Genomic DNA, 18690 nt, shown 5'->3' on the forward strand with positions numbered 1-18690 from the left:
CATTAAAATAATTAAAGAATATTTTTCCATAAAATTTTCAAATCATCAACCATCAATACATTTTTAAAAATTATATATGGTTCATTGGTATAACAGTCTAGTATAATTTAATAGTCAATCACTGTTCAGTCACAGTAATATAGTTTTTACAATCAGGACAAAGTAAAGTAGAGTGTTCCGGACAGATAGAAGTTGAACAAACTGAACAACTTTTTTTGTATACTTATTTGACCTCCGTGGACACCAGCCACAAATTCCCGTAGTCTGCTTTTTTTTCAATGGGTTCAGATGGAATTACTCCAACTTTTTTGATAGAATTTCTAAGTTCAACGGATAAGCCAGGTATTTTACTACGAGTAATTAGGTGTGGTCTTATCAACTGACTACCCAATTCACGTAAATAAAATCGGCGAGTCGTTTTATTCTCAGTATTCGCACTCCAAATGAGTTGTGAGTTTATGCCAGCAATATTCATAAACGAATAAAAAATGACCATAGGCCAACGATGCGTTTCTCGGGCAACAGAATATTTAGCTTTTAATTGATCGACTACGTCAACACCCGCTTTCGTTTGATTATAACATGTTAATATTTCCGGTTTTAACTTGAATCCAGAACTAGTATCAATTTTATCTGAAGAATGAAGAGTTGACAATAAAAGAACGTTCTTTTTTTCTTGGGGACATATGAAACAATCGTGCAGTAATCATTAAATAAAAACTTACTACTGCAAATGTTACGATTTTTACCCTCAACAAATTCTGAAGGCAATTCTTTCTTATTTCTTCTTATTGTCCCGACGAGAGTAGTGCGACGATTTTTCACAAAATCTTCAGCTAATGGAACCGAGGTAAAATAATTGTCACAAGTTACATTGCGACCAGTATCTAAAATTGGTGCACAAAGTCGATTCATCACATCAATAACAGCATTCGATTTTTGGAAAGGTCCAGCAGGCTGTGCACCACAATAAATTTCTAAATTAAGGGTGTAGAATGTCTTGGAGTCAGTCAATGCGTAAATTTTTATTCCATATTTTGCTGGCTTGTTGGCAATATACTGCCGGAACTTACAACGGCCTCTGAATGATTCCAACATTTCGTCTACGGTTGTATACGCACCAACCGTATAGTTTTTGTTGCATTGTTCGATAAATTGATCAGAAAAATCTCTAATGGGAGCTAAATTATCTGTCTTCTTACGATCGTCCCGAGTGGTGATGTCGTCGAATCTTAGAGCGGTGGAAAGAAGATAAAATCTTCTTAGACTCATAGTTGCCCGAAACAAATCTGGTGCAGAGCCGTCTGTGGCCCAAAATTCTTTTAAGTTTACATGTGAAGCATTATATAATCCGAGATGGTAATGTAATCCAAAAAAAGCGTACATTTCTTCCATATCAGTTGGAAGAACTTTCAAGGGATCGTTATATGATACCCTCAACTTGTCAAGTTCCACATTCGTGTATTGCACGATTTTTCTCACCATATCATCAGAAAAAAATAGCTTCCAACAGTCGACAACAGTAGTTGCATTCTTTGCACATTTTTTTACACCAGGAATTCTCAAGACGATGTTGTGTTTAGCAATCTTCTTGTTTTGAGAAGGAACATTGGAGGTCCACTTAGTGCGTTTGTCTCTTCCTAAGATATACTCAGTATTCAATTCCGGACCATTATTATTGTTATTATCACTATTATTATTGTTATTATCACTATTATTATTGTTCATATCACTAGTATCGCTGTCTAGATTTTCATTATCATCGTCAAATTCATATTCGGACTCTGATCTAACGTCATGAGGTTCAGATGCATCTGTGTCCGATCCATCATCATTGCATCCGTCATCTTTTTGCTCGTCCATTAACCATTCTGGCGGGGTAGCTTTTTTTCTACAAGTTCTTACTGGTCTCTCCATCTTATCATAAATTAAAGAAAAAAATTATTATTAATTTGACAAACTTATAATATAGAATATTTTCTAAGTACAGTAACATCTCAATTTTTATGAGCTATTTTTTTTTTTAGATCAATGATAATAACCTACCTTTTTCGAGCACTGCAATAATTAATATTATTTAGAATAAATTAATATGCAATGAACTTATATATATATATATATTTTTTTTTTAATTTTTCATTTATTTATTTTATATATCAATTTATATTTATTAATATATTAAAGGTAAACTAAAAACGACTAGGTTGAGGCTAACTCCGCATCACTCGCTTGTTACACTCCACATACACATCCCTAATACAAACACACTCTTTACGGAAACCTCCGAACTGTACCGATCAGGCCCGACTTCTTAAATTCTGACTCCTACTTTACTTTCGCGATGAGAGAAAAAATCTCACAGAGTTAATAAAATGTATTTTATTTTTTTATGGCTTATAACTATTAAAATAATAATATCACAATCTGAAATAATATTAATTTTTTGACAGATAGAAAAAAAATCACATAGTCATTCCATTTGAAATTTAAAAGAAAATTTGAATTATTGATGAGCGTGAGAAAAAATCTCATAGCGATAGTGCTGAAGGGTTAAGTCGGCTGAAGGTTATCGCCGTTTCGCGTTCGGTCACAATCATTAGTTTTAATAAAAATTTAATTAATTAATCTTACCAAAATTTAAGTAATTGATTTAGTCAATATTTAAGTACTCGTTAGTTGAACTAAAACAGAAGTAATTAATATAACCAAGTTGAAGAATTAATTTAACTGAATATCAAGAATAATTAACAAAATGTTTAAGAACGAAATTGGGTAAACTAATCAGAATAAAGTCCGAATAAAATTAACAATAAATTTAAGAACAAGTCAGAAATAAAATAACTAAATAATTAATTAATAATACCAGGAATTATTTCGGGTTATTAATTAAACACGTAGGCAGAGTCTGGATTAATCTTCCTAAGAATTATTTCAGTTTGTTAATTCATGATTTCGGTGTCACGAGAAAAATTGATCTCTGGTAATTGAGTTTAAGTAAAATCAGTTAATTTTTGTATCAATTAAAATCATTAAAATAATTTCAGTAAAATGTTTTAGTAAAATCATCAGAAGTAAAAATTAATTAAAATCAACATAAATAATTTGGGAACGAATTTTGATTGTGTAAAAAATAACAAAAGTAAAATTAGAATCAGAAAATAGCTTTAAAATTAATTGTTAAAATCATTCAGATAAAAGTAGGAAATAAATTATTTGAAAATTTCACTTGTAGAAAAATTCAACAAAATTTTGGGAGAGAGTCCGCCATCTTGTCTCGAGCTAAAACGCTGAGTAAAGGATACACAAGGTCGAGACTAAAAATCTCAAGGCGTTATAAAGTGAAAAATAATCCCCAAAATTAAAATAAACTAAATTCAAAGTTTCGTACAACACAAAGAAGGTAAAAGAAAGTAATTTAGTAAAAATGAAATAAACTCAGTTATTCAGAGACGAATAAAATAATTTCGTTAAAATTAAATAAAATAAAATCAATTGTCAATTTCTTAATTCGGAGATTAAAACTAAATAAATTAATTAATTAACTCTGACAAATAATTTGGACAAAATTAAAACAATTGAAGTAAATAAAATAAATTACGAAATTCGGCAAAATTCAACTCGAAGAAAACAATTAATAAAATGAAGCTAAATTAATTTTAAGGAAGTTAATTAAAGTAATTAAGTAAAATTATACAATAAAATTTGGCGAAAATAAAATCGACAAAAATAAAATAAATTCGTAGAATACTAGGACGTAGCGAATATTTTGTCGGCAGATTATTAAGACCTCTCTCGTCAAATTTTAATCTATTACGTGATACGAAGACCTCTTAGTATTAAATATTTATTGTTGTATTATTAAGACCACGGCAGTGAATTAGTTAAGAATTTTAAAAAGGAAATTAATCGCTATCGGAATTTGGATTAGGAAGGAATGGAAAATTTGTTCAAGAGAAAATTTAATAATTGAAATTTAATTTGGATTTAGAAAATTAGTTAATCAGATTTAATTTGGAAAGTAAAAGTAAATAATAGTCTTAGAAAATAATTAATAAAGTATGGAAATTTTAATTAGTGTGTTTGAATAATAATAATTATATTGTGGGTGCGTGTGTAGAATTATGGAATTGTGAAACTATTAGAATTATGGAAATATGAAAAATTGGGAAATATGGATTTATGGAAATATGGCAAATGATTAGAAACCGCGGTATGGTCGCTCCATAAGAGGGTATCGTCGGGATTAGCCACTATGATAGGAAACCGTCTTATAAACGTGAATAGGACTTAGAATTAAGTGTTAATTAATTGTAAGGGAAATATTATTGTAATGGGGTGGGTTTAATAAAATTTCTTGAAAAATGAATTTCTTTGATGATTTCTGTTTTCTTCCCAGCAATTTCTCACGACCCTGTAGAACTTACTCCATGCTCTGGTCTAGTTTCTGGATACTGTGTCTAAAAATCCAGTGGCGCCCTAAATAAATTTAGGGGTGACCAAAGAGAACGAGCGGGCTTTTTCAAAAGAGTCGCATTCCGTTTCAGCTTATATATGTATAGATATAAATATGCAGTCAAATCTTAGTTTTTTTATAAATAATAATTAAACAACAGTGAATTCCACGCTTACATTGTAAGGAGAAAATCCTTAGTGTTTTACTTTATATGATGAAAAAAATTGTTCCTGTAGTGTTTTGTCGCAAACTCTCCAATAAGGAGAATTTCCGTAATTCTTCTATATGTAGTTGATTGTTTAGGAATTCGTTCAGGATCTATCTATTTAAAATAAAAGACTCGGTGTTGGGGTGAATAATTATGATTAATTTACTACCCAATGGGAGAAAACTCTAGCAATTGCTAGAGAAAAAACTCCTCGAAGTTGATACAGTTAAGAGATGTGCGTGTGTATATGCGTGTTGACGTGAATGTGTATGATAATTGCACTGGTGTGCAATGAGGGGTGAGAATTGATCTCAGCCGCCGTTAGGTTATTGAGGTTAACCGTCAACCATTAAATCTATAGCAAGATATAATGTGTGATTATGATCAGAAAGGATCGTGTGTTTGTAATCGAAAGAGAATTGACTATGTTTATGATGGTCTGAAATGACCTGTAATTTCAAATAGAGATTTGATCGCTGGGATCAAGTGTGTAGCGATCCGAGAGGATCGAATTGTTGATCGCTGGGATCAACTGTGTAGCGATCCGAGAGGATCAAATGTTAAAATATTTAAATTGATCCTTAAGGATCTGATTTGAATGATTTGAATATTTGTTTAAATTAGTAATTGAATATATTTTTTCTAATTGACGCGAGAATTTACTATTCAATTCAAATTATTTTCTAAATAATTTAACAAAATTATTAAATATATGAAATTATTAACGCACTTTGTTTCTTAAAAATATTAATTTGATTTTGATAAATAAACGATTAAAATTAGTTAAATAAAGCACATTAAATGAAGTTAAATTAATAATTACTACTGATTAAATTCAATTAACCTTTGTAAAATTTAATTAAATAACAATAATTTTAATTATAATTAAATATTAAAGAACTGAAGTGAAGATATTATTGATTATTGAAAGCGGAATTGAAGATTCTTAACAAACTTGAATAATGATATTTTACTGCGTTTAATTTATTCACACAAAAAAAGACAATGGCCGCGATGCTGAACACCAAGTACGACGTAATTTTTTTTTTATTGCGTCTTGGATATTTGACCAAGAATTTACGTTGAAGTTAATATAATGCGCAAAGTTCGAATAAATGAATTTAATTAAGCACGAGACTGATAATTAGATAATAATTAATTATTTTAGCAAACAATGAAACTCAAGAAATAATTTCTATGTTAGAGAGATCGCAGGTATATTGCACTAGTCACAGGTTCCAGTACAACTGACCGCACGTGGCGTCCCTCGGGCCTTGTGCCCCAGGCTCGCCGGTCTTCTTCCCGCTAAGTCTTGGTGCGCATGTGCAGCAGCCATTTGACATCGCGTTCATAAGAACGATAATAGAAGTTGCCATGAGAATGACCCATGTTAGATATTAAGTATAGATGTTTAAAGTTGAGTATACTCATGAGAGTAATCTAGTCAATCTCTTTTGTACCGACATCAAACATGTAGGATTATTTTTTCAAGCAATTTATTTGTCACATAGACGGATTGATAAACACACACACACCCACACACACACACACACACACCGACGTCCAGAAAAAAATTATTTTTAATGTTATTATTTAATGTATTAAACAAAATAATTGTCATCAAAATATATTTTATGTGCCTGACATATTATCTGACTTGATATAAGTACACTCATATTATCCTATAAGTGTGATATAATTAAAAAAAAATCAATATCGTTACCGAGAAAACTGTTTTTTTTTGACATGTCGAGAATAGAGCACTACCTCAACGCTTCCCTTATGAGGCGTGTAATTTACCTCGATCATGAACAGAAGTTTGAGGAGAATTATTTACTCGATAAGAGTGAATCATTTTTTCTGTCTGTATCAAATTTTTGGATTTTCAAAACCATTGCGAATTTTTACTGTATTTAAAATCATACGTTTAATCTACGTTTTTACTGTTTAAGAAATAAAATTGATGTTTGTAATTTTTTTAAAACATTATTTTTACATTTGCAACGTTCGAGACGTTGGAGTTGCGTTTGTAACGCTCGAGACGTTGGAGTTACGCTTGAAACGCTCGAGAAGTTGGAATTACGCTTAATATTTCGACTCAGGAGCTGCTATTACATTGTCTAGACTTTGAACTTGAAGTAGATTTGCAAGAATCCTACCTCGAACTGGAGGTATGTATTGAAGTATAAAATTTCTTATCACATCTTATACTTATTGTCGACTGAAATATATAAAACATGACAAAATCTAACTATATATATTTTAATGTTCTATTCTATACAACCTTCCAGTGATTTCAAGACATGTATTGTGTAATTCCTAAGAGAATAAAAATGCAAGCGTGCTGGAATTTGTGACAAAGTTGTGTGAGACTCGGCAGTAAGTATTGGAGGCTATGTGTATTAGCAGTTGGATAGAGTATTTGTGTAGTATGTCTTAACGTATCTAGTACGGTGTTGTAATATATGAAATTTGATGTCGTAGAGGGTATGGTATAGTGTGTGGGGGAGCTAGGATACCTCGAAAGATGTCGGGCTATGCTACTGATAAATGGTCATCATGTTCTTCCCGGTTAGTTACCGATGCCTGGACAGGAAGTTCAAGCATTAGCTTTCGGAATGAGAAAGTTAATGAATGAGGAAGCGCAAACGAGGAGATTGCCAGTCTGGCTATGGAACCGAAAGAATCAGCAGTCTTAGGTCCACAGAGAGTGATAATGTGTTAAATATTTTCGAATACGAAATGTGTAGCTTTGAGTCCCGTAAAAGAGTTGCTTTTTTGTTTCTATAGAGTATGCATCGTTCTAAAGAGTTATGCTCAGCACTATTATAGGTAATAGGAATTATAGTAATTCCTGCACAACCAAAAACGGCAATGGTAAAGCTATTTTTCCGTGCGTTAACCCTCTGAGGCCGAAGTACCCTATCTGACATGGACTCTTATGAAAGTGGCCGATAGACTCTGTAATGGCAGAGTAGCATAGAAGCATAGAAGTAGTAGTGAGGGTCCTATCGCTCTTGCTAGCAGGAGACAATAATTATCAATGTCTTATAATCAATCTCAATTTATCCTTTAAAAAAGCATTATCTTTCAGTTCTTTTTAGAAATTTAACCATGTTTCATCATGATCAGTCAGTTTAGCTCCTCTCCATATAATTAGCTATCATATCATAAACGTCGCGAATCATCACAAAATTGAGTTTAAAACTGGTCATACCTCATCATTGAAATCGAAGCTGTTTCCAGGCGGTCCAGGAGGGCCTGGGGGTCCACGTGAACTGTCACCTTTGTCACCTTTGTCACCTTTCAGACTAGGAGCTGTATAAAAAATTAATATATATAGAACATACCTCGTCAGAAACGATTTTGCTTTAGTGTTTCCGATTTTATTCTTATTTTTTATATTATAGTATCAGCTAAAAAAAGTCTATTTGGGTTTTTTTTTCGATTTTGTTTGTGTCGAACCGTTATCAAGGTATCGAATTATTCAAAATGAAAAAGTTACTTGTTCTTTGAATGTTTGCAACTGCGAGGATGAGCTGATTATAATGAATTTTTCTTTTTTTGATTATTCTTTTAAATGACATTTTCGAAAAAAAAAGTTTTGCAGTCGCATTTCTATCAGATTTTTGAACCTCATAAAATTTTGTTGTTCTTATGAAATTTTACAAAGTGTTACAAAAATATATAAAATTTCGTGTGTATATGAAATTTCATAAAATTTTCTGAATACATTTTGTTATGACTCTCAATAATAAAATAGCTAATATAAGCGTTCATTGTTAGTAAAATGCACTAGTCAAACAAACTAGGGAGCATTAAAAAAAAACTTAGCTCACAAGCGATTTTCAGCAAGCTGTAACTCAGAAAAAATAACAGTTTTACATTAAATGAAGAAGCGAATAGCATTATCGGCAAGAGTATTTAACATGCAGGAAAAACCGTTGACCCTAAAGGGCTTTCCCTTCAACTTCCTGCTAATTCCATATGTAAGTGCTTGAAGTTAAACTTATGACGTTTTTAAGCCCATAAAACGAAAAAATACAACTCGTGTATAAATTCAAGCTCGCCAAGCTCGAAAAATTAGCTTTTTTAGGCTTTTCAGCTCTTCGAGCTTTAAAAAAAAAAAAAAAAAAAAAAAAAAAAAAAACCCGAAATTCGTAAAGTTATCAGCTGATGAAATGTGGAGCCTCCAAAAATTAGGACGTAACCATACCCACAATTTCAACCCTTCTATCAATAGCAAAAAAAAATTAGGAAAACGGTTGACCCTAAAGGCCATCCCTGCAACTTCTAGCTAACTCCATAACTGACCGCTCAAGATTTTACTTATCTTGTTTTGAGCTCTTTGAGTTTACAAAAATAGTTTTTATATTATTTTAAGCTCTCTGAGCGCAAACAAATAGTTGCTCTATACTTTTAAGCTCTTCGAGCTCAGAAGACCGATCAAAGTTCCATTAAACACAATTTTTTGAATTTTCAAACCGCAATACCTTTTTAATGAATTAACTGCGAATTGCGACATTTAACACAGTTTTTTGAGCACTTTGGAAAATCTGAAGTGCAAACAGGTCAGACTAAAGAGTTCATAAGAACTCTGAAAAAAACATTTTTTTCAATTTTTTTTGACAACGATATCTTACAAAAAAATGGACTGATTTAACCGGGCTGGTCGTGATCGACGTGGATTTTCATGGTTGAGCACTGATTCGTTTTTGAAATCGATCGGTTAAGCTAGACAGCGTAGAAGAGGCCGAACTACTAGTTAGGGAAACCATTGACGCCGTCGAGACTTGACTTCATAAACACCACCTGAAACTCGACAAACACAAAACCAAGATGGTCGATCTGACACGTCAGAAATGGTTCCCAAAACCATTTGCTGTGGACACGAGAGAAATAACACTGACGTCGACAAGGGCGCTACGCTATCTAGGAGTGATGACAGACGAGAAACTAACTTTTCGCGAATACCTTGACAGTGCATTTAGGAAAGCCAGCAAGTCGGTGTCTAGCCTAGCAAGAATTATGGCCAACACTATGGGACCAAGAGCCACAAAAAAGAGAGTCCTTCTGGAAGCAGTCCATTCGGTACTGCTTTATAGAACAGAGATATGGAAAGACATATTAAAACACAAGATATACCGACAAAAAATGGCAGGCAAATGGACGGCGCGTGTAATCCCAAACATCTACGTCTGGCTTTCTCGGAAGCACGGGGACATGGGACTTCTTCCTGACCTAGCTATTGACGTGACATGGGCAGTTCAATTCCTATTTTTTCAAGATGGGTTTGCACAGCACGCCAACGTGCAAACACCGCCTAGATAAAATTGACGACGCCGAACACACGTTCTTCAAGTGATATCGGTGGAAGGACTACAGAAGCAGCACCGAAGTAATTGTATGCACTACGCTCTCTCCCGAGAGCTTGATAGCCTGCATACTCGGAAAAGAAGATAATTGGTTAGCTGTCACAGCCTGAGCGCAACGCCTTCTAGAAAAAAAAACACGCTGAAAGGGACCAGTAACCAGGAGTAAGCGTTGTGAGACGCAACTTGGACTGGATTGAAGCAATGCTGACGCGGTTCCGATCCAGTCTTCCTCATCACATCCATGAGAAAAGGAGAGAGGAGGATTTTAAGCCGTTATTGACATCTGAGTTCGACATACCCAGACCAAATATCTAGTTCTGGTATAAGTAAATGTATTTGACCTCTTCTTAAAAAAAAAAAAAAAACACACAAACATACACACCCACGCTCGCGTGCATGCATATATATAGACATAGTGACAAGTCAATTTTCGCAAAATGGGGTGAAACTAATAACTTCCTAAATTAAAACAAATTTTTAATTTTTCTTTGGAAAAAGTTTAAAAAAATTTTAATCAAATATTTGCTCATGTATTTTATTACGCTATATCTAAATCTAAAGTTTGTTTGACTTGTGCATCCTCCAATTTTGAACAAATTGCGGAAAAATCTAAAAATAGCAAAAAAGTTCGATACAAGTGATGAACAATGTAATATTAAGGAAGATCGAGTTTTTGTCAATTATAGCAACAATTTATAGTGGAAAGTTTTTTTTTTGTGATTGAAAAATTGCATTGAATGCGGCCCGTATTCACACAAGCATCGGGTGATTTTTTCAGGAGTTTTTCAATTCAAAATTGGAGAAGAGATATTTTTCCAACTAGAAAATAAATGAAAGATATGTCGTGAGCGAGAAGAGCTTAAAGATTCGTGTTAAACAATTTTTTAAGCGTTTTAGATTTAAATACATTGAAAGATTCAGGAATAACCTGCTGGGTTGACGATTTTTTTTTTTTTTTTTTTTTTTTAATTAGTATCTCAAAACCCTCATCGAAAAATTATAAAAATTCAAGACGTCTCTAAACTTTTTAAACCGATACTATACAAAAAAAAAAACTTTTAAAATTAGAATAATGAGTTCTTCTTTTGGCAGGAGCTGTGTTTGGGCATTTCCTAAGATTTTTTGGAGTGAGACGATTTATTTAATTTTCGTAGAATTTTTTAACAGGAGTTTAGTTTGGGTATTCTGCTAAAATTTCAAATTTATATATTATTTATATATATTATATATATATATATATATATATATATATATATATATATATATATATATATATATATATATATATATATATATATATATATATATATTACTTGAGTTAGTAATGATCATTAAAATCACCTTTACCACAATATATGTTTACTTACTTTTTGGGTTGGGTGGAGGAGGTGTTATAAATGGAGGAGGGTGGCTTTCATTCTTTTCATTGTCGTCGCTCCCAATTAACTGTACATATTAATAAATTTTATGGATTAAATCATTGTCTTTAAGTATTTCATTTACAATAAGTTTAATTAATACTTGACTTAAAATATTATTTAGTTTTATACCATATCGGTCTGTCTAGTTACCTTTTAGTTTTGCGCTGTGAATAAAAATTTTTATTCTATTTTCACTATTCTTTGAGACAAATATAGTTTCATCGTATTAAATCGAAGCGATTCCATCTATACCTGAGAAAGACTAAGCTGAAAATAGTTATTATATGTTCGAGTGTTAAATCGATCATCACTACATCGGAAACTCATTAAAAGCGAATCATGACTTTAATACAATATGGGCATCAAAGCCAAGCTAAGAATTAAACCAGGACCTCCCTAGTTACTTATCAAGAGATCTTTCACGAACTACCGAAAACGTATATTATTTTGAAATCATTTTCTGCATCCAATCAATTTTTAATATTAAGATAATTCATTTGACACTTTAACAGATACTCACAATTTTTAGCTTACTAATTTTTATGTTTAGAAAATATTTCATACATAAAAAAAAATTTCTCTCTTGGAGCATAGCATTGCTGCGGTAGTTATCTTTTTTTAACCATCTATTAAATTCCATCTGATACTATCAGCTAGATCGCTCTGGTAAAGATACGTTTGATGGCTATGACAGCTATAAGATAATATAATCAGTATGCTAAAAAAGCTATACACGCTAACTTTAAGGGCTATACGCTGTGCTCTTATCTGAACTCCTGTGATTAATACCAAGTATCAATCACTAAAAATCGAGCCCCAGAAATCAACAACGTACTCACCGACAATATCACAGATATTCTACACTTGAACACTTTTCAGGTACGACAAAATACTACACATAATACAAGGTAATAATAATAAATCAATATTATGAATACCGATAAGTATCAAATAAGCGGACAGCTATTCTGGAAACTGACTAGGAAATTTATACTCAGTTGAAAAAACACTCAGGAATATGCACTCACTGCGGGTTTTTAAGAGTCACCATCGAGTTTTTTTGTCTATTGTTAATTTGTAATGATTATTGATGACTTTTTAGACGATTGTTGGACTTCTGCTACCATTATACTTATAGGTAATACATAATATCAATTGATATGATTACCTGCAGTATGATTTACAATGATTCATTATTAGAGCTAGACCATTCAATGACTGTTTATATATTTAACTTATTAAAACTTAAAAAAATGGAAAAATGTGAACTTTTTTGCTTTACTAACTATTGTAATGATTATTAATCCTTATCGAACTTTTTAATTTGTATTCATTTGATTTAGTTATTCAATAACAAACTAAAAATCGTTCGAAATTATTCAGTCTATTGATCTAATTTTTTATAGTTTTTTTTTATCGATAATATATCGATCACCATCTAAAGTCGTTATCATAAAATTATGTAATCTAATTTATTAAAATTATTGATTTTTAGTAGGTTATATATTATCTCGTATTCAACCAAATTGAACAGGCCTCGCTGTATGAGAAACCTCAATCTCTTTTAACTTCCCGTAAAGAAAAATTAATATTTTTAGAATATTCGGAAAGTTATTGGTTTTACCTCATTTTTCGAAAATCGGGTTTTTATGGATCTCGATGTTTTGAGGTCCTTAAAATCTTTCCTGAGGATTTTTGCAGTGGTGCCCGTGCGACTATGTATGTGTTAGAGTGTCTTAAAAACATCGAATATATATATTTTTTTTAACTTCCCGCTAAGAAAATTCGAAAATTTTCAAAAATCCGGAAGTTATTGGTTATACCCCGTTTTGCAAAATGTATGTGTGAGTGTGCGTGTGTGTGTTTTTTGTTTTTTTTTTCTTTTATTATGGAGAAGCGAAAAAAAACTTCCAGAGACACCGCTATCATTGAATGATAATGGTCGGTAGTGTGGGATTTTTACCTACTAAAAAAACTCCTCTCTCCTTCCCCGTAGATAGTACGGAGAGGATTGGATCGGAACCGCTTTAGCATTACTTCAATCCAGTCTATGTTGCGTCTCACGACGCCTACTCCTGGTTACTGGTCTTTTACGGCGGTTTGTTTTTTTAAAAAGCGCTGCGCGTAGGCTGCGACAGCTGACCAATTATCTTCTTTTATGAGCATGCAGGTGATTAAGCTCTCGGGGGAGAGTAGGGTGCCTATAATTTCTTCGGTGCTGCTTCTGTAGTCCTTCCACTGTACACACTCTAAGAGTGTCAGCAAGAAGTCCATGTCCTCATGCTTCCGAGAAAGCCAGACGTTAATGTTTGGGATTACGCGCGCCGTCCATTTGCCTGTCCCTCCCGATGTCCATCAGTTTTGCCAATCTTACTGTGTTTCCGCCTTTATCCTCGTTCTAGCGTATTTCATGTTTTCGTCACTATCTTGAGCGTCATAGAGCTTTGCTTTTTCAAACGCCAGTAAGTCGATAGGCGCGGCTCCCGCAATGACCAATACAGCCGCTTTGGAAACACTGTGGTAGGGGCAGGCAAACCTGAAAGCACTTCGCCGCTGCACTGTTGCCATTTTTTGTCGATATATCTTGTGTTTTAATGTGTCTTTCCATATCTCTGTTCTATAAAGCAGTACCGAATCGACTGCTTCCAGAAGGACTCTCTTTTTTGTGGCTCTTGGTCCCATAGTGTTGGCCATAATTCTTGCTAGGCTAGACACCGACTTGCTGGCTTTCCTGAATGCACTGTCAAGGTATTCGCAAAAAGTTAGTTTCTCGTCTGTCATCACTCCTAGATAGTGTAGTGCCCTTGTCGACGTCAGTGTTATTTCTTTCGTGTCCATAGCAAATGGTTTTGGGAACCATTTCTGACGTGTCAGATCGACCATCTTGGTTCTGTGCTTATCGAGTTTCAGGTGGTGTTTATGAAGCCAAGTCTCGACGGCGTCAATGGTTTCCCTAACTAGTAGTTCGGCCTCTGCTACGCTGTCTACTATTATCGTGGCTGCAATGTCGTCTGCATATCCCGTTAGTTCTACTTGCTTCGGCAACAGAATTTTTAGAAGCTCGTCGTAGTCTGCGTTACATAGATCGGGCCTCATTATTGAGCCTTGCGGTATGCCAGCTGTTATGGTGTATTCTTGTAGGCCTTCTCTAGTTTCCGCTACAATCTTTCTTTCTTCCAGGTAGCTGTCAACTAACGCCAGATTGTCTGGCTCCACGTCGAATTTCTGCTCCACTGCGTCTAAAATATTTCCCCAATTCACGCTGTTAAAGGCGTTTTTAACGTCTAGTGTGAGAAGAAAACATACTTTACGAGCTTCGAGGCTACCAGAGCATGCTTCTGTTGCTGTCTTTATTACTTTCTTGTTCGCTCCGACTGTCGATCGACCTTTCCGGAAGCCATGTTGGTTGATAGCAAAACCTCCAGCACGGTCGATGTCGTTGCGAAGTCTTCGTTGTATGAGCTTTTCGAGCAGTTTTCCAGCAATGTCCAGAATGCATAGTAATCTAAACGATGAAGGTGTTACGATGGTTTCCTTACCTTTGTCTGAAAGAACCAATTTCTACCGCTTCCAGACCGCGGAAAACGTGCCAGTTGCCAAGCATGCATTGTAGGTCTTCAGGAATATGTCTGGGAATTCCAGGGCTACAGTCTTGATCACCGACGCCGGGACGCTATCAGGGCCAGGTGCTTTTTCTGTCTTGAGAGACTTAGCCGCGTCTTGTAGTTCCTCGATTGTAAAGGGTGTTGCTTCCCTGTTTTGAACGTGGTGTTTCTTCTCCCGCAGCGGGTGCTCGGGGAAAAGCTCCGCTATATTGTTGTCCATTAGGGCAGGCGACTTCGGCACTTCTGGTGAAGCCTTTTCAAGTCGTTTGGCGACAATGTGGTCGGCTTTACCCCAGATGTCCTTGTCGAGATCGTTACAGATATCTTTCTACAACCTCGTTTTACTTGCTTTAATGGCTCTGTTGAACGTTTTTTTGGCCTGTTTGTACTCGTTCGAATATAAGTATTGGTTCGGGTAGCGTTTCGCAGCTCTCGTTGCGCGGCGACGTAGCTCATGGCATCTTCTGCGAAGTTCTGCTGTCTGTTGTCCACCAGTACGCCGGTCTGTGAAAAACTCCGATTTTTTAGTCGCGGAATAGGGCGTCACATGCAGCGGCAATTTCTTTTATCACTCTGAGCACTGCCTGTTCCATCTTGTTACAGGTATCTGGAGTTCGATTATTCTGTGGGGTAGACGAGCTCCGTGCAAGTGACGCTCGCAATGCCTCTGGATCAAGCTTTTTAGCGTTCCACTTCTGCTGTTGAATAACTCGTTGTGGAGCTGGAGCAGGTGCTATTCCAACTCTGAATGTCACATCCCATACAAAGAATAAGGATCGATCGATCATTTGTCGATGGTAGGCATCCGATCCTTGATGATCTGTCAAGAATCGGATTTTTCATTGGGGCAAGGCTGGCTGGGTATCGGATGTTAACATCGTCCCAAGACTGGCGACTAAGCATAGGCCGAGCATAGTAACCGAGCATCGGCTGATCATCGGCTGAGCATATTCCAACGGAAAAATAATTTTTAAATCAGGCTGAAGTATCGCGAAATTATTGATTTTTTTTAGTCGTATTGTTATGTAGTTTTTTAATTTCGTCCTCGGGTTGCACAGGAGCGGCGAGCCTATCGAAGTTCCTTGAAAAAAATTTTAAGATTAAAATGCGATGGGAATCGAACCTGGTCCGTCTGCGTGGAAGTCTCGAACCTTACCAACTGCGCTGCATGCTGTAGTTAACAGAAAGAATTTAGATTAACTGTTTAAATGATCAACAAGTATTTTATTCCAATGCATACCAATAATTCGCTTTATAGGTACTTTATTTTCTCAATTTTTATGAGTAATTAATGAATAACTAATTGAAAAATTTTCTCTAATAAAAACGGTAAATTTATCACCTAACTTATTCGTTTGAGAATATTTGTTATCTCCCATAAATATTCAATAATGCCAGTAAATAAAATTTAAGACACAGGTGATGTGATATTTAGAGGAGATGCATAGCAGAAAATTTATCATATCGGCCAAGCAACGTCTGATGATCGTTTGTCGTTTCTATGAGCTTAGTAGAGCGGTCGATGGTGAGCCATTCATAGGCTGATCATAAGGCGCTGATCCTTGTCCAAGCATTGATAGCCTAGCCTCGAACGATACTCCGTACACAGTAAAAAATTTACGTCATTACGTCAAAAAATTGAATGTTAAAAATTTTTGTGTTAAATATTTAACATTTTTATGTGTAAATTTAACAATTATTATATTAAATCAACACAAAAAAGTGTTAAATATTGAACATAAAAATTTTTTGACGCTATGACGCAAAATTTTTTAGTGTGTATGAGTATGAGTTTTTAACTTGAAAAGTAATTCAGTCAATTTATTTGTTAATAAAAATAAAATTTTTGTAATTTACATACAATTTTTGCATTTATTTTTTATCGTTTATTTATTATAAGTTCGGCTGAATGTATTTTTTATAAGTTCTGCGAGAAGTAAATTCAGCACATCATCGGTCAAGGATAGACTGATGATCGTATGTCGTTAGTAAGAGCATCGATCGGTGGCTAATGGTGTACCAGCCATAGGGCGATGATAAAGTATAGCATAAGTAGCCTAGTCTTGGCCGATCATCGGTTTTTTCTGAGCATTGGTGACTTCGTATGGGATACTGGTGATCACTACCACTGTATTCTTCGGATACAGTCTAGTCTTTAATCATGTTGGCTATCCTTGGGGTTGCCAGCGAAATGTCTAGGATAGATTTCTTGTACCCCGGTCTTCTAAAGGTTGTGGTAGTTCTAGTATTCAGCACTATGAGGTCAAGTCTTGCTGTGAAGTCTGCTACTTATTTTTTGCTTCGATCTCTAGATCTTGCTTGCAGATAAAAGAGAAGTTAATTTTATTTTTAAAGACGCGTTGGCCCAGCAGGTTTTGCGCCAAAGCGCACCTATTCAAGTTGCCTAGCAGTATGTGTGTCATTTCTGCCTTCTCGAGGCTTCGTCAAGTTTGTGCGGAAGGCCTTGCAGGCTCCGGTGCCGGAAATTTGCATAAGCCGTCCTGGGCATCTTTGTCTAAAGTGCAAAGAAAGCATTTTGGCTTCTTCGTGCAGTTTACGACCTTGTGGTTCTCTCCACCACATTCGTAGCAGCACCTGCTTCTATCTGGTCGCTATCTATTATATATAATTCCAGTGTCACGACGTTTGTCCGCAATGGACTCCTAAACTACTTAACCGATCTTAGTTATTTTTTTTTAAATGTGTGTTTTGTTCTAACTTGAGAGATCGGATAGTTTTTATTTCAGTTGATGGTCGCAATATTTATTAATTGACAATAAAATGATTACTTATGTTGATTCTTGTTATTAATTGTAAATTTCGTAAGTCTAAAACAGATGGCGCCTTACAGTTAACTGTAGTACTGCCTGACATACATATATCATAGATGGCGCTACGTTTTAATTCAAATTTTCTCAGTGTTGTGCACGTTTTCTAAATCACTTAGTCACAGCAACGCGTGGCCGGGTCGCTAGTAGTCAATAGAATGCATATCCAAAATTTGTAATAATTTGACAAATCCTAATTTTTATCAATTTTCGGGGAAAAACATTTACTTATAAGTCACTCCATGTCGAATCAACCAATAGTTGTAATTAACCTCTTTCAATTTCGAAAAATTCTGGTCAGAAATTTTCTTTTATCATGCAACAAAATTGTAGGAAAAGAGATAAAAATAAAAAATTGTTCTCAAAAGATATGCAAATTTAAAATTTTCCGATTTTTCTAATTTTTCAACTTTGTTTGATAACATCTCGAACGCTATTATAGACACAAGAATGATCTTACGTTTGTTTGAAAGGGGACACTTGGAGCTATTGTAAAAAGAAATGTTTTGGAGTAAAATTCTGAAAAATGCGAAATTTTTTTCTTAGGTTTTATTGAGTTATTTTGAATTTTGAGTTTCGAGTTTTAAATTGTAAGTTCTGAGTATTGAGGCACGTGGGTAAGTCAGCGTTACCACAAAGCGGGACTATTAGTCACCCGATTTCGTTTGACGTCCAACGCCAGTCTAGCTCTTTAAGACTTCCAGGCGGAATGTTTAGGTCTGGCTGAGATTCCAGCGCTCCGATGTAGAGGAATATGAAGATAGCATATGGGATTAGTTCAAGTTACGTTTTTGGTTTCG

General features: G+C 34.5%; 1 protein-coding gene across 15 annotated transcripts in view; it reads right to left on the reverse strand.

Moving 5' to 3' along the window:
* Positions 1-18690, reverse strand: part of Mp (collagen XV/XVIII-type protein multiplexin) — a 622917-nt gene that overhangs the window by 412237 nt on the left and 191990 nt on the right. For 12 of the 15 annotated variants that reach the window (XR_012479230.1, XM_074243321.1, XM_074243325.1 and 9 more), the window contains 2 exons: positions 11404-11482; positions 7879-7979 (listed from right to left, as the gene is read on the reverse strand). The exons of the other annotated variants lie outside the window; for them this stretch is intronic. Coding sequence is in view for 11 of the 12 variants with exons in the window: in XM_074243321.1 (XP_074099422.1) it covers positions 7879-7979; positions 11404-11482 (180 nt within the window). In the remaining variant the exon portion in view is untranslated. The remainder of the gene's footprint in view (positions 1-7878; positions 7980-11403; positions 11483-18690) is intronic. 15 annotated transcript variants of the gene reach the window in all.

This window comes from Cotesia typhae, unplaced genomic scaffold, assembly GCF_013202065.1.
Source record: "Cotesia typhae breed Kobodo isofemale line unplaced genomic scaffold, CoteBio_Ctyphae contig_4, whole genome shotgun sequence".
In the NCBI taxonomy this organism is placed as follows: Eukaryota; Metazoa; Arthropoda; class Insecta; order Hymenoptera; family Braconidae; genus Cotesia; species Cotesia typhae.